The following is a 17,765-nucleotide window of genomic DNA, read 5'->3' as shown; positions in this document are numbered from 1 at the left end:
TTTTGTCCAAATCATCGTGGCTTTTTGTGAAAAAATCATACTGATAAGTGGTTCTACGCTGTTCTGCAGCATCTGCCATCAAGTGTTTGCAACAACTGTAGATTATTTTACATTACTGTGGACGAATTCTGATCCACTCTTTACAGAATAGATTTAATTCAGCATCTTAATCTGATTTTAGTTGAGATTTTGGCTGTAACGCACTGTTCTGCTGTTCTTTAAATTGTATTTGAGAAACATATCTGTTGTTGCTTCATGTGTTACACATTTTCCTTCCCATCCACTTCTCATGTAGGTTGCAGAATTATGACGCCACCTGCCGCCTTGCCCAGGAGATAGCGGAAAATATCCATGAAAGAAACAGGCAGCAGCGAACGGGGGGAAACCCTGCAAAGGTGAGGCGCTACCTTCTCTCTCTCTCTTGAGAAAATGTGCCTCCATGTTCACCTGCATGCATGTGCTTTTTTTTTTCTTCCCCCAGATAAATATGACGTTACGAGCGTCCCTTCAGAAACTTAAACAAAATATTGCTCAGCTCCAAGAAGGCTTGTTAAGAAGCTCCTCGTCTCGGCGGATGTATCCTTTTTTTTGACGATTACAAGTTCTCAAAGTCGTGAGATTGAAATTACTGTCATTCCCGGAGAGCTGGTTCTGCTCGCAGTAACGGTGGTGATCCTGTAGAGGGTGGTAGTGTTCTGTGAAAAGGAAACTAATACATTGTGAACAGTTTCACTCATGATCGGAAAACCTCATTGAGTCCATTGTGACAGATGGTGATGAAAGGGGATGGTGTGATCTTAACTTGCTCTCGTCAGAATGCAGTCAGAAGCTGACAGGAGGCAGAACCTGATTGATAATCTGCTAACCAGAGAGAAGCAACTCAATGCCACCTTCAAAGGAGACATCGCAGAGCCTGAACCATCCAGGTATTAACCTGTAGAGGAACTACGTCATCCTGTATCTAATAAAACTTTAATAAAATGCAGTGTGCAGACACATTTCACATGATTTTCAGTTTACGTAAGTGACTTTTGATTTTTAGAATACAGATTACCCCACACTAATGTCCATTGGTACCAATAATGTGTGTGACCTTTCACTCCTAAAGGTGGTAACACCCTGTAAATTGTTTTGTTATGGAGAGGAAACTCTCCATATTCCAGCTCCTAATTCCAATCAAAAGTTTAAGAACTTGCAGAAACCTAAGTTATCCTTCATACTTGAAAAGTATGGAAGTTACCCTTGATTTTTTTTTCTGTGTTTGAATAAGTATTGGAATGATAGAAAATATTCCTAGCTATGTTTTGTGGAAAATATTTTTCTGTTACTTCCATGCCTTGCAAAAGTATTTGTTTCTGTTGAATCTTCCAACATGTTGCCACATTACAACCACAAGCTTTAAAGCATTTTATTTCCACTATATATGATAAACCAACACAAAGTAGCACCAAGTTGAAAGTGGAAAGAAAGGTTGCATGATCCTTGTTGAAAGAAAGCAACACAACCATGTTCCACCGTGGGGAAGGTGTGTTCAGGAGATGTGCAGTCAAATTTCCTTTTTTTAACATTTTGAGCTTGCGTGTAAACCAAAAGCAATCAGATTTTTGGTGTGATCTTTTATTTATAAAATGTATTCACAATATTGTAGTGGACAGTTGCATACAATTTGAAGTAAGTAAATGGAAGTTATTTGCATTGCAATTAAAAAAAGGATGAATATGCAGGGCACTGAATGTGTAAAAGAAGGATATGGTCATAGTTTCAGTTTATGTTGTAACAGATTTAATGAAAAGAAAAACGAACAAATTTTATTTGACTTGAAAATGATCAAGTTGATCCTTAGAAAAGTCTGGAACTTTGAAATTGGAAATGTTAGAAAACCTGTTCAGACTGCTTTGTAGAGTGTTGTATATTAATTTAATATATGTTTCTAGTAGGTTAATGATTTTTAATCTGAAACCATAACAAATGTTTAATAGCAGCATCTTATGGTAAGACCAGTTCATAGAATGACTGAGATAGTTTTTATGGTGTTATTAGGCACTGCAAGTGAAACTAGCAAACAGAATTTTAAATAGTTTCAAATTTTTATTTTTAATGAAATATTCTTGCCTTTTTTATGAGTTAGAATAATATTTTCTAGTTAGATTTATTTTTTGTCAGTATTTAAATGTACAGTATGTCATGATTTATGTGATACGTCACTTGAACTTCATGTAAGTAGTTAGTTGCAGCACAACAATGCAGTGGTTGGGTTATAGTCTTTATGGCTTTACTTTCCTTTTGCACATTACATTTTGAATTTGTTTGTCTTTTGCTCGAAAGGATCTTTATTGACCAAGATTTTCCCAGTTGTCACAGGATCTGTACTTGGCTTTGATGAAGCGTTACAGACCTTCACACACAAGGACTGTGTGTGAAGGTCCTCAGCTGTGTGTTTTGACCTCTACTGGCATCATCACTTGGACTGAAGCCCTTTTGTCTGGAGTTTTAGTGACTTTCCAGGTTATTTTTTGTCATTAGACTTATTTGCTTGCTCATCACACATATGGTGGCCCCTGAAAAACCCTCCCACACATTTACAAGGTGATATTTGTTTGGACAGGAAGAAGTGATGCTCTGCTCTTTACTTTCCCACTTTCTCTTCTTAATGAAATTTTGGAATTCCAAACTTTTTTAGTCCTGTGGAAGAGAAACACAGGAAAAAAAGCTAAGTGAATGATGTAGGTGATTGATGGAAATCATTTAAATTACAGCAGAATCAGTTTAATCAGATCAGTCGCAATAAAAGGAGCCCTGCCGCTGAGTTCTGCCTGTGAGTTTCTCTGACATCTTTCACAAGCTTCGGGTATGGGATTGATCTAGTTAGCGCTGCTTTGCACAGGCTTTCATCTTTTTACAGACCACACACTCAATTACATAAAGGAATTCCTTGCATAAAAAAAAAAAACGGCATTCGCTAATAAGTTAGCTCGGCAAACTGTAATCATGTGGTGGTACGGCATTCAGTTTGCTCACTGAGACCTGACTTTAATGGCAATATGTGGTGGGTAATTTGGATTTGAGGGAAGGCATCAGACCCCGTTCCCACTGTGTGGTCTGAGAGGACAGAAGTGCGGGAGGGGATGAATTTGGCCATGCTTCAGTGATCTAAGCTACTTTTTTGGAGGGTTGAAAAAATTGAGCAGAATGAACAGCACCCAGGCTGCCAGGAGAACTTTAACTTTTAAATAAAAAAAAAGGACATGGTGCCACTTAAAAGCTTGGCACAGGGCGTTGCCCTTAGGAAACACTTTTACACCTCTAACCTTCCTGTGTCTTTGGTTACACAGGAAATAGTTGCAATTAGTTAAATCCCGCCTGTCCATGTGGCTCAGTCGGGAACTGGATGCTCAGTGATGACAGTCATCTTACTTGTGTCTGCCAAAAGATGTGTCTGACTGATTTTGGTACTCCCTGACTGTTTTAATTGGATCTCTACACAGTAGGTGCAAGAATGGAGGAAGTTCATGTCTGGCACTCGGTTTAATAATAATCAAACCTGTTAGACAGATTCGACTAAATGCCACGTCTCCTCTGCTTCACCGATTGTATCAACCTTTGCTTGCATTCTTGACTTCTGGAAGAGCTGAAAAGATCCCAAGCATAGGTGGAACATCTGTTGACAGAATAATTATTAGTAGTTGTATGCTCCAGAAACCTGGCAGTTTATGGAAAAAGTACCAAGAAATCTACTGTTGGAAGAAAGGAAGAATAATTTGCATTAAAAGAAAGAAATCATGTGGAAGAGTGTTCTATGGTTAGATGAGAACAAAATGTAGCATTTTGGACAATTTGTATGGGAAAATGGCCACTGCACATTATGCTGAACACAAAATCTTCACTGTGAAACACGATGGTGGCATCATATTGCTGGGGGATGTTTTTCCTCAGCAGGGAAGCTGGTCAGAGTCAATGGTCAGCCCTGGAGGAAAACCTGTAATATACTCTATCAGACCTGAGAGGTTCACCTTTCTGCTGAGCAACCACAAAACACATGAGAGTTACAACATAATGGATCACATCTATTATTGTGTTAGAATGGCCTTCTCAAAGTCCAGACCAAAATTAAATTCAGAACATAAAGTAAGACTTCAAAAAGGATTCTACTGAGCTTAAAAAGAATCTGAAAAATTTGCACTCTGTAAAGCTGGTGGAGGCGTACCGCAAGATTTTAAGCTTGCAGGAATATTAGCTTTACTATTAATTCGGAAGATGTGAACAAAAATCATGTCACACTTTTCAGAATTTTATTTTTGAAAAAAAAAAATAGTATCCATATGAATTTGCTGATTGATGAAAATTGCCTGAGATGTCAGAACTTTCAGACAAAACAAGCATTTCAGTACACTCTAAAGTCTTTGTTGACTTGTTGTGCGCTTAAGGTTTATTTTTTCTGAGTGCTAGCTGATTGCTAAAAACTGTCGTCTTTATGAACCTTAGATCCACGCTGATGAGCGGAGGAGCAGCAGCAGGTACACCCAACCCGTGGCTCATTGAGGAGTCAGAGGAGACGAAGGGACTGTCCTTTGGAGAGATTAAACAACAGCAACAGAGAATCATTGAGGGTAATTTCCACTTCATAGATTCAACATAGATAAAATATTTTAGGATCAAACAACCAATTCTTGCTTTTAAATATGTTGTGTGTGTAGTATATTTTGAACAATTTAACTGGCTAAGCCTGTTTTGACTAAAAGATGTAATTAATTTTGGATGTATGTATCTATCAACGTCAGAGTTTTTAGGACTTCACTTGATCAATTCTTTTAAAAAGAAGTTTATATTAAGTAAAGGTCATTTAAGTCATGATGAGATTTTTCATGAGTGCTGTAAAATATAGTAGTTTAATAAAACTTGATGGATACATTAATTCACTGCATTGCTCATGTTTATATTTGAAATGTAATTTAAACATGTATTCATTTATGGGTTATATTACAAAACAACATATGTTTTTATCTTATTTTCTGATTCCTGTCTGATATGATTTAATCACTGAGATATTTTTTGCCACCTGGCTCCTTGTCTTCTCCATAGTTTCCTTTATTGTCGGTATACAGTCAATGAGTTAGGTTAAAACAGTGAAATCTTACCATATGGAAGTTGTGACACCAATGTTGGTTTCCTGGAAATGGCTAACATTTATTTCTGAACTTGTGGCTTACAAGAAATTCCCGTGGTTTGGAAAATGTCAAACTTAGACACCTACAGAAGCTCCGATGTATTTCTCCCATATTTTTAATGTTTTCACGCCAGTCACATTTTACATTCTATTTTTTCCATTTTGTTTCTTTCTCTAGTACTTAAAAGAAACAAATGAATCAAAATGGATTTATTGAGTGATTTATTTAGTACCTTCTGTTTATGGTTGTTGTCTTTTCCTTCAGTCCAGGACGCAGGCCTGGATGCACTTTCAGCAGTCATCAGTCGACAGAAGATAATGGGCCAAGAGATCGGCAACGAGTTGGATGAACAGAACGGTAAAGTAAATGATCCACTGCTTCAATTTTGTGTATTTTTTTCCTTCTATATTCCCAAAACATACTAGAGTGTGAAATCAGATGGACAGATGTTGCTTATAAATAGAAGTACTTGCCTCATGGACCCAGACGGGAAGGAATATGCTGTGACATCACCACAAACACTGAAAACCTTTCCACATTTTGTCACACTACTACCACAATGTCAAGGTATTTTGTTGGGATTTTATGAGGTGTACCAACAAAATGCAGCGCATTGAAGTGAAGTGGGAGAAAAACGATGCATGTTGTACAGATTGCATGGAAATACAGTTAAATTTTAGGTTGTAACATCACAAAATGTGGAAAACTTAAAAGAGTTTGAATATTTTTACCTGCATCTGAACGCGTACCAGACACATTAACACATGTGCCCTGAAACATCTATTGTGGAAGCATTTGTCCTTACAGTGAGGTCATCACCGTGTCATACAACCCACAGAGAAATGGGATCTAGCTGTTTGTGCAGCTCAAAAGGTTGGGGTCATGGAATCAGATCCGATCAGAGCTAATGGTCATTTTGAGATTTTCCTGGCAAAACAGAGAGGGAGGCTTCTCCATCCTCAAATAGCTTCTGTCGCTGGTAGAAGGTGCTGCTCAGAACGGAGTACAGTGGCCTCTGGCTGATTTTTAGACAGGCGCCACTCGAGATGTTAGATTTCCAGAAGATCAGCTGTCAGCCTGTGAACAATTAGATACTTTAATGCACTGCCCCTGGAGGAGTTGATACGCCAGAACTAGAGAGTGTTGCCTTACCCGCAGGAGATGTACTCTTGTCATTGCCATTAATTGCAATTACTATCTGCATGTTTATAGCAATGCTGATTATTACAGAATATCAGTCTCATACCTTTATGAGACACTTAATGGCAAAAAGTAGGAAATCACAGTTAAGTCATTAGAATCAGCCATTTTTAAACCTGTAAAATATGAAGTAACTGTTAAGGTTGAGTAATGCCATCACACATGGACTTGAATGTAAAAATGGTATCCTTAAATCTGTGTTTTCTCTGTAGTTTGTTAAACAAGACTGGTCTTCCCATCTTATTGGAGTTCCTTTTCTGCCCTGATCGCTGTAGTGTAGCGGTGTTTTCCTATAAATAGATTAAGCTCTCTGTAGCTGGGCTGCTCCTGTCTGGCTGAAACCAAGTGGTCCTGTTTATTTCCTTTTTGGGAAACCTTTTCAGGTGAGGTCAGCAAAGAAGGTGAGCCTTTTCTTTAGAGGTTAAGAAATGAACCCAGAGAACTCGGATATTAAATACGCCTCTTTCAGTCTTGGTCGCATCACAATGGAAGGAAGTGTCAAAAAACAGACCAATTATCCTAATTTTGGTCTTTTATGTGGCAGAGCACTGATCCTCTGCAAACAGCAGAATTTCCTTGTTATTCGCCAATCACAGCAGAAAGAAGGAATTCAATCGCTGCTGCTTTGTTGAAAGTAGTTGAGCGATTTGCCATCAGTTTTTCATTCTGTGCTTCAGACGTCAGTGTTTTTATTTCCACAGTAAATGTTGCTGAAAATGGTCTGACACATACCAATGAGAATGGCATGTATTAGCATTTGATTCCCTTACCAAGAGCTAATGCTATTTTGACTTTATTAGTGTTGATATTTCGCATTTTGCGGCCTGGAGCAATGACTCAGGCTCAACGATGTCTTGAGCTCACAAGTGTCAGACAGTGTTTTGTTCATTAAATGTATTCCCTCTGAAAAAAGACCGGCAAAAATTAGAAGCCATCTCATTTGTCTGATTTTAATGGTTCTTTCCTAATTGTATATTTTACTGCTGCAGCAGTGAAACAGGCTAAGTAGCTGAAGGGTGTATTCTCACGCTGCTATATTGTGACCATATGTAGTATGTGTAACTTAAAAGCAAACTATTTTAGTTCTTGTTTGTATCAATTATATTTTATTGAAATCACCAACTAAATCAAATAGATAGCCAATCACAGCTCTATTTGCATAAGAATCCATAGTGTATGTTTTGTGGTTTATTTTGTACAGGACCCTAAACTATTATTTTACTATTTTATGGCAATCTCAATTACTGATTCACAGCCATTCCAATGAGTGCTGGAAACTCAAGCTCATCCCTGCAGCAACATTTCCTGCACTGTGATGTCTGTTAAACCTGCATACAATCTCATTACTTTTAATCTTGTATAGGACCCTCATTATTGATAACTTTTTTTAAAAAGCAGGAATAAATGGGGAGCACAAGGCTTACTGCAGTACAGTGACATGGCAATAAGCGCACAGGGATCAGTTTGCTTCTGCTTTTAAAAGCAGCTCTGTGCAAATAAACTACATTGATGTTGGGAAAAGACATGAAGCCTGCATGTTTTGAGTTTCAGATTGATTGATTGTTTGCTTCCTTCTGCCCCTAAATGAAGTTGTTAGGAGTGAGCCATGTTATCCAGACGCCATAGAAATGCAGAATCATGTCATGACAGTCTAAAGGATTTCATCAGACAAATGTCAGGCTTGTAATGAGCCGGAGAGTTGAGCTTGATATTTTGTGACCACCAGACTGGATGGATGGAATTTCACAAAACATTCTTGGATCCCCGCGCCACCTGTGGATGTTTGAAAGGAGTTTTAACTTGTACAGAACATCAGTGTTAAGGGGCATTAAAATCAGCAAACATGTAATCGGAACATAAATAATAGGCAAATAAAAGCCAAGTGGTTTACGGTCAAACATGTGAACCACTCTAACCACAACACAATTAATCACAAACCCTCATGGTTGCATTTCTCTGTATACACATGCAGGAATGGGGCCTTTTAAAGTCACTCTGATAAAGCTGTGGATAAGAGCAGGCGAACAATGGCATGAATGACTTGGGTCACATCAGCCAGCACCAAGTGACGAGCAATGCAGTTTAGGCACTGTGAAGAAATTAACATTTTGAATAAAGAAAGTTGTCTCAAGGCGTTTCATTTATCAAACCTTCTGTCAGTGAATTCACAACCCTTCTCTTGTTCGTTGGGCAAGGATCGACACTGCAGCTTTCTTGTTGGTTTCTTTAAGCTTTTTCCATTTGGAAAAAAAATCCTTAGATAATCCTGATCCTCGTCTTCTCTCTTCCTAGAGATTCTTTCTTCAAACCTAAAACATTTAATCTGAAAAAGCACAATACAGGATTTAGAAAGATAAAGGTGGACAGCATGAATGAAAATGCCTCAGTGGCCTAAGACTTTGTTTTTTATTTTTATTCTCTTTTGAACACATATTTTGATCCACAAGTTACAAGCCTAATATGCTGAAGGTATAATGTCCAATGAATGAATTGGGGTGTGGTCAGTCCTACTCAGTTCATCAACAGACTCTTTTCCACATGTCCACCATCAAGTATGTCATGAGAATGGGTGGGGTTGTTTTTCTTCTACTCCCAAGTACATCCATCCTTCATAAGTTGTTGGCAGAGGCCAGATTTCTTACAAACTATCAATTGTGAAGGAGGGTCTATCCCTCCATTGCCTGAAAGGAAGATTTAACAATTCTTGGAGACAATGGCTTATTGGTATATGTAGACTCTCTTCAGAATATTTAACCATTTTTGAGTAGGATACCCCAGTATGAACAGTACAATGTCTTATTTTGGCTAAAATCTGTTGATCTGTTTTTTTTTCTTTTCAAGCATTATGTGGAAATATGGTTTCTTTTAAGTTAATTTCAAGCTCAAGTGGCCTTTATTTAATAGTGGACAGACAGAAAAGCAGGTTGTGAGAGAGGGGGAAGACATTTGTCGCATGTCAAGACTCAAACCTGCGATGGCTGTGTCGAGGACGTTTATGGGTCGCGCACTTTAGTCATGGGCTATCACCGCACCCTGAATGCTTGCTTTTAATATTGTTTCTGTATATGCAGGGCCGGCCCAAGACATAAGCAAACTAAGCAGCCGCTTAGGACCTCAAGACCACTAAGGGCTGATTATTTATTTATTTTTTTTGTGTATTAATTTTTATGTCATTATAAAATCAAAACACAATTTCACTATGAAGTGATTTGTTTCTACAATAAGATATATTTGATAATGTATGTAGAAATTATTATTTTATTGATATAAAGAAAAAATAAATTGCTCTTGGTGTACATTCAACAGTAATATAATGTTACTGCTCTGTAAGCTATCCCTACAGAGCATTTGTGGCTGACTTTTGTGGGGAGAACACATTAGCCACATGTGTTGGCATTATTGCCGTTTGGGAATCTCAGTAGTTTCGGCTGCCAGCTCTGTTGGCTCAGAGCAAAGGATTCCTTTCCATTTAATGGTACCTATGACTGACTCCGCCATGGTGTGGCAGGTCTTTTCTGGCTAATTCAAGTGACAACGGGTACAAATCCCCCTCTCTGTTTATTTAATCGCTAACCGCTCTGGTTTGGAAGCCGTCTTGAAAGTGCCGACAAGCAGAGGGCTGATTTGCTTTCTCTTCAGCTTCAGGAAACCTTGGGCCATACCACATAATGAATGGAAGGACTTACTTTACCAAGTCTGCCACAAGCGTGCTAACACGTGGTTTTCATTTCAATACAGGAGGAGATTGTACCTTCATTTTGTGGATATTTTTATGCGTTTATTTGTGATGGTGTATAAATGCACTGTGCAAAAGTCTTATGCCACCTTTTGTTAGCTGGACTTTATTGTATCATCAAGGGAGTCCACAAGGAAGAGTTTTCCAAACTAATACTTGGATAATAGTTGCTTATTTTAAAAGTTACTTTCAGGCTTCTCAGTGTACCGTTTGATTTTAAAGAGAAATGCTCATGATGATGATTATTATTGGTTACAACTGAAAACCCTTATTATAGCTTACTCTGTAAGGACAATTACCCCATGTACTATGCCCAAATGTTGGTTTTACAAATAATGACTAGTAAATGGAGTGTTTGATTTAATATTTTCAAAAACTTAAGCAGTGGTAGCCTGTAAAAAGGACACCATTTATTTAAAAAAAGATATCGAAGATAATTGATATCTGAGAGATAAGTGTTTAAATATGAGCATGTTTTTAATTATAGTTCTTAAAGAAACTGTACAAAACAAATGTTGGGCTTAAAAAAATCTTATGAAAAAGCATTTAATTTTCTTTTTTTAAATAGGAGTGACCTATTTGACTGTTTGTATACACAGTCAAATGGGTCACTGTATATAAATATGTTGGTTTGACAGAAAATGCCTCCTGTCTGAATATGGCATCACTGTATTTTTACCGTGAGCAAAAATACATTTGAGTCTAACAAATGTTCTCACATTGTGATTGGCATTTCAACTACATTTGTTTAATACTAACTACATGGCGAGTTATTACAACACTATCCAGAGAGGAACATCGCACATATCCTGACAGATGTAGATATAACTAAGAGCCATATAAAGTCATACAGCTATTCCTGTAATTACTGTATGACTTTCAGAACACCTATAGGGAAAAAGAAGAAAACGAAGTATATGAAATCCACACCTTCTGCCTTGTAGAAGTATTCACACTCAGTTTCCCACAATTTAAGTTACTGTATTTTCTTAAGATTTTATAAGAGACCAACACAAAATTTACTCTCCCTTTTACTCTGATATTACTTGATAATATCCAGAATTAATTCATTGGGAATAGAGACCATGTATGCACAACTTAATCTAAGTACACAGCTGTTCTTTGATGGTCTCGGAGCGTTGTTAGAGGACATAATGGGAGAACATTATGGAGATGTTTAAAGTGGAATTAGGTGTGAACATCTTTCCATTATTCCAGTCTGTTGTGGGATAATGGAAAGAGTAAGCCACAAATCTGTGGCTTTCAAACATCTTTCCATGCTGACCAAAGTCACCAATATACAGAATATTTGTAAAATAATAATAATAAATGGGGAGTATGTCTGTGGTCCTATTTACTGTTGAGTTAAAATGAAAGTCAAACACATGGTCTGTAATTACCAAAATAGTCAAGTTGAAAGTACTGGTTCTTATTCATTGTTATGAATAACGATTAATTTGCTGTCTGTTTGTAGTCCTACTCATTATGAAATGAAAACAAAGATGAAAACCCAACATATACTTTGTGGTACATTTTCCACTTCAAGAAGATTTTAAATTGCCAGTGAAAATCTTGCCCTAAGATTGTTACAAAGTGTCCATCTGCATGAACCACCTGTGCTGGCGGTGGTTGATGTGATGTGGTAGTAATTGTTTCTATATGAGCTTCTTAATGAGAACATTCAGTTCTTGTCCAATAGGAATTTACCAGAGAGAGGAAGTGGCCCTAAGTAAAAAGCATTAACTTACAACCATTGGCTGGATAATTCAAATAGAACAGAATGCATTACCAAGATATGTACAAACTACCTATAGACATAACATGAGCAGAGTTTTATTTGGATTAGGCAACAGGTGGATTTTTAGTGTCAGCAATCTTCAAAATGTCTGTAACATTCTGAAGTAAGTCTTTAATCATCTAGGAAAAGAAATGAAGGTGTAGCTGCTACTTTTCTTTAAAAACAATAAAAAAAGAACCTTTCATGTGGGTAAAGCTCTACACGCTCTCCATTTGATCTCTTATCTCACAGCACACCATGTCCCAAGTCAGACACAAACACAGGAACCACAATCCCTTAAAAAAAGAGAATTTCAAAACCACAAATAAAACAAGAAGCCCCTTATTGCCTGTTTTATGACATTAATGGTTGACATGTGTCTAATCTATCTTGTGTCTAATCTAACCTTGTGCCACCAAGGTTTTTGAGCCAACCCCCTATCACCATAAAAATAGACATTTGATCTGTTATCTAATATGTTCCTTTAACCTGAAGCAGCGTGTAATCTGACGCGCATCTTTTCTTCCTAAGTGGCTATTGTTACACATTAGAGACAAGCGGATCTTATAGTTTTTTTTTTTTGGAGACTAAAGAATCACACTGGTCCACTGGTGGGCAGTACGGGCGGCAGTTGCTACACCTCAGTTATAGTCCTCGTTAAAAAGCTTTTGGTAGACCTTCACGCTGGGATGATTCAAAGCTGTCTAGTTACCGTTTGATCCAAGCAGGTGAAGGGAAAGTCATAAGACCTGGCACAAGATTTAATACATTTCTTTAGTCATCTGGGGATTTCTGGTCTTCCTCTCCACCAATCAGCACCTCCTCATTTGGCTCGTCTTTTGGAGGAACTGTGTAATTACTAAACAGATGGTGGTTCACTGTCAGACCTAATAGGCACAATGTGATTGTGTAAAGATGAGTAAAATATGCAGCTAGAAGGACTACAGTCACACGATCTTCCTCTGCTTTAAATAGACAAAAAAAAAAAAACCCAAAAACCATCATGTGCTCTAAGCAAAATTCTTAAACTAAAGACTTTCAAAACTTTATAACAGTGTGTGGATCTTTGGAAGCAGACTGAGGGAAAACAAAAAGAGGCTGGGCAGCTTCTGAAAATTTGATCCCTTCACCATTTTGTTCTTTTGCAGTTTTGCTGGCTTGGGAATGTTTCATTCCCGCTGATGATTTATAGGTGACTTGGTACACTAGAGGAAAATATGGTCATTGCAACTTTAGCAAGTCGTATCTGTCACCAGGAGATCACTCATAATTTTCCTTTCTTAGTGAAGCTTTTTAATTCCAAATTTTCCAAAAGTTAGGTAGCCCAAATGAGGATCAAAGCTACTGGGATTTCTCTCGTTGAGCATGATTTCTCAGGATGAATCCCATGTGGGTCAGTCTGTGAAAAGGAGGAGAAGTTGTGAACAATAATGTGGATTTTCTGCGTTGTTTGCGTTGTAATCTGCCTATGGTTGTAGTTTGGCAATGGCAGTAAAGAAAGTGAATAAAGCCATTGGGTCCATTTTGGCCACTCTTCTAAATTGAGCAATTAAAGTCAAAGCAAAACGAATTACAATATTTTAATGCTAGCAAATATGTTGTAGCCCCTTTCATTAATAAACATTTTGTTCGGCTCGACACTTCTCTTCTCGCAGTGAAAGTTGTGCACTCGATTCCAGGTACGCTTCATGGCATGGCTTCCTTAACGATCGAGCTGGCGCAGTTCATATGTCATGGCCAAATGCAAGCTATTGGGTAAAATCAGATCCAGTTGTTTCAAACTTCAACAGGGTCCACGCCTCCAGCAAGCAATCGTTTCTCAACAGCTGAGATCTGCTGCAAAAAGCAAAAAACAGATTTGCCTGTTTTTTTTTTTTTTTTTTTTTTTTTACCATTTATTTAAATGCTGTACTACCAAAAGAAATAGACTGATATGGGACATTTTGTACACATCTGTGTGAAAATGGAAATGAATTGGGATGAAATGGAATGTATGGATAAAGCATGGGATTATGAGAGTTGATGTTGGGGTAAATTAACCCAGAGCCACTCAGAGTTGGTGGCACAACACTTTACTGCTTATCGCTCCTGTTTCCCCTTAATCCACAGTATGAGTTAACACTGTAAATGTTTATCCTTCCTATGGAAGACAAATGCTAGTTGTCTACCTTCCTCTAAATAAATGTCCAGTGAGACTCAGTTCTTCTGTGTATTGCTCAAAGACCAGAACGTGTGAGGGTGTGTGTTTTTTCTCAGCGTATGTACATGGGTATGCATATGTGTCCTAATGCGTGTGTGAGCGCATTATGGGTGAAACCACGTCTGGCAAGAAGATCAAAGTCCCACCATAACTCCTCAGTCAGCCAGCTAGCGTATTGCCGGGAAGCTCCGCACACCACAGGGGACGTCGAGTTATTGGACTCAGATCATTTCAATTAGAACAGAGTTGTTCAGTTTAAGAAACAAGTTCATGAACACTCACAGTTCCTTAGGCTTTTAGGTAATTATTTGCAAATTTAAATTAGTATTTAAAAAAAAAATCTATCTGGAGACTGCTGCTTAGCACTGTAGTAACAACAACTGTTAAAATTCTATTTAGTCAAATCATTTATATATCCTTTCAACATACAGACAGAATTTTGATTTTCATTATCTGTAATCGCTCATCTTCAAGATTACAAGAAATAGAGGTTTGAAATATGTTACTCTTTGTGTAATGGACCAAAATGAGACACAGGTTTCACTTTAAGAAATGAGTGTCAAAACCATATAATTTTTTTCCATTGTTTTCATGATGTAGCTTTTTCAGATGCGCTGAATCAGCATTAAGATTCTATTTGAATCAGCTAGTTTTCATGTACAATTGGTAATTCTAATAAAGAGTATTTTCTACCAGAATTGTTTTTCTACTTGAATGTTCAAGTGGCCTAGTTAAAGTTCATAACCTAAATCTAATGGAGAATCACTGGTAAGGAGATGTTCAGAGATGCTCTTTATCGTTACTTGCTGAGTTTGAGATATTTCACGAAGAAGAATGGTTCTCAGTAGAGACTTAAAATGTGAATGGATGTACTTTCACTGAAAGGTGATTCTGCAATATTTTGACTCAGGGGAGCCAAATATGAATTCATAGCAAATCATGTGCTTTTTCTCCCTTTCATTAATTCCCATTTATTTCATCTTCCACTCCCCTCCCAGGTCCCTTTGTTAATGAAGTGTGATGCTAGTGATGAAGTGTAACTGGGACTGGTCTGGCGTTGCTGTGCCATTGACAGGGTGGTCCCTGCCTCACACTGCTGCTGCTGCCGGCACCCTCATGCTCATCACGCTCACATTGTTCAGTGGCACCTGGCCATATAAGGGCTGATGGTAAAAAGCCAGGGATTCTTCAGACTTCACGTCTTTTGTACTTTTGTACTTTTTAGGATTTTGCGTGAATTTTTTTTATTGTTTCAAAGATGACATGGTACATTAGACTTGTATTATTTACTAGTAAATTTAGTTCAGGGTCGTTGTGTTCTTTACTTGGCGAAACCAATCTTTATTGGATCAGAGATCCTGGTGATTCTGGCTGCAATGTAGTTCTTTTTCTTTCAATATGGAAAGAGAAATTGCTTAATTTTTTTGGCATTCATCTTTCAGGACAATTTTAGCTACAAATAATTCCTTAATATTCAATTAGACATGCACTGTAATTGATTATATGGCGGATATTTGATGAACAAGTATGCATATCCTTTTTTTATTTTAGGCAATTATCATTCCTCTCTAAGAACTATAAAAACAATAAAATATTTTCTTCATAGATTTAACAGTTCAATGAAAACTTTTATGAAAAAGCTGGATAGATGTTTCTGTACAAATAAAATAATAAAATGATTTACTGCTTATTCTATTTTCTTCTTTAAAAAACAAATCGATTTGTATTGCAGACCTCAAAAAGTGATACATCTCAAGATATACATTTCTTTTACAAGTTGTACTGAAAGTAAATCATGGCATCTTAACTCTAAGAGAAAACTTTAAGTGACTTATTGTAGCTGTACAGAAGTCTTAGAGCTCTTTTGCCAGCCTGTTTTAGTTTTGTACTTGGTCAGGGCATCTCCAAAACTCTTAACTCTTGTGAAGTTTTCAAAACAGTAAACCAGTAACAAGGCCACTTTACTGATTTGCAAAGCAAAGACTGGTATGTGTGGTCCAATCCAAGTTTCTACGGCTTACATCGCTCATGGTAATGCTGATTCTGATAAGAAAGTCTCATAACACATCACAATTAGTTCAATATTTGGCTACAAACTTCATATCAATCAGGTTTCCCATCCTGGTATTAAAATTATGCCTGATTGCTGAATACTTGTTTTTTGTTTTGTTTTGTTTTTTTAGGACGTTTTTCACTGCAGCATCCTAACGCTTATTCTTTTCAAACCAAAATAAACAGAAGAACTCCAAACAGCGGCTTTAAAGAAAGACAGCATCACAGGATGTTGGTTGGATATTTGTATTTATATATTTTATATTTATATTTTTAAGATGTTTTTTATTCATACTTTTTCTTAACCGGTAAAGCTCCCGCTCTCTTTACATTTCCAGGATGAGTTTATTTACAATATACAGCCAAGATTAGGAAAATAGATAGGAAACACTTGCAAGACACTGTATATTTGAGTGAATGCCGTAATTGCTCTGAGTTGTATCATCATGCCATGTGAAGTTCCAGTTAGTTCCAGAGATCTGTGTGTTTTGGTTGGCAGATGAGCGATACCCTCCATATACAGCCAGTCACACTCTGGCTGGTTGCTAGCACTTATGCTCAGAGCCCACGGCGTTAAAACAGGAGATACAGAGAAAGGTTTGGCAAGTAAAACAACATTCTTTCCCATACCCTCTGGAGAAATCATGCTGCAGATAATCGGAACAGAATTAAGCCCACTGTCTTAGGTTGTGTTTAAATCATTTGAAGGAAACTCTTTGCCCGTTCTGGGAAGGACGCCCACTAAAACACTGGCTTAATATAGGACATACTGGTCCACCAAATACAGACACCCTGAACTCTCACTGCTTATGATAGTACCTCCATTCTCTCATGCACATATACAAAAATAATAATAATCAGCCGCAACTCTTAGCATCTTTTGGGGTGAGTATTTCCAGAACTTAGGACTAATACGCTTCAGATCTTTGCTGTTTAAAAATAATATAATAATGATTCACTTCCCTAAGCTTTAGCTCTGATGTTTAACTTGAACTGGACTTTGTAATTAATTATCGGTTAGTATAAAAAAAAAAAGTAATTACCTCACTTTTTTAAAAATTTCTCATCTGCTCCTTTACTTTCCTTTTTTGGCCCTATTACAGTTTTTCTCCTATTGTAGTTACCTGGCTTTGGATCTGTGTAATCTGTCCTGGATAAGTAGTTCTATAATGACATTGGATCATGTCCACTAACTACTCAATGTGGTGGGTTCTCAACATTACAGGTTCTAACCGAGCAAATGGGAGCAGAAAATCACAGTAGGCCATTAAACATGAGCAGAAGAAAGAAACATCATGCTGTCAGTGTTGTCATTGTGTGCAGATGGTCTTTTCTTGTGGTGTATTGCTTTGTAGTTGACATTGAAAGTGCAAGTGGTTACATATAGGGTACTGAAGGGGACTTTTTGATCATGTGCATTGTGTGTTGGGCTGATGAAGTTAATCCATACAATAGAGCTTCTGGTTTTAATGAAGACCGAAGTAGGTGTGGGTGGAGAGGCATGTATAAAACCATCTGGTTGGAAAACTGGTCTTTTCTCTTGAACAGTTGCTGTGCCATTTGTTGTAAACCTTTAGGCAGTACTGCTTTTTTTTCTTTAAAAAAAAGAGTTTTCTACATGATCATCTTCAGATC

The 17,765-nt window shown here is 37.4% G+C and overlaps 1 protein-coding gene across 1 annotated transcript in view; it reads left to right on the top strand.

Moving 5' to 3' along the window:
* Positions 1 to 17,765, top strand: part of stx8 (syntaxin 8) — a 36,641-nt gene that overhangs the window by 888 nt on the left and 17,988 nt on the right. Inside the window, exons 2-6 of the mRNA XM_023333563.1 lie at positions 296 to 395; positions 482 to 576; positions 816 to 926; positions 4,483 to 4,607; positions 5,430 to 5,522. Of these exons, the coding sequence (XP_023189331.1) occupies positions 296 to 395; positions 482 to 576; positions 816 to 926; positions 4,483 to 4,607; positions 5,430 to 5,522 (524 nt within the window). The remainder of the gene's footprint in view (positions 1 to 295; positions 396 to 481; positions 577 to 815; positions 927 to 4,482; positions 4,608 to 5,429; positions 5,523 to 17,765) is intronic.

This window comes from Xiphophorus maculatus, chromosome 5 (assembly GCF_002775205.1).
Source record: "Xiphophorus maculatus strain JP 163 A chromosome 5, X_maculatus-5.0-male, whole genome shotgun sequence".
NCBI classification, from domain to species: Eukaryota; Metazoa; Chordata; class Actinopteri; order Cyprinodontiformes; family Poeciliidae; genus Xiphophorus; species Xiphophorus maculatus.
This window is presented reverse-complemented; position numbering and strand designations above follow the sequence as displayed.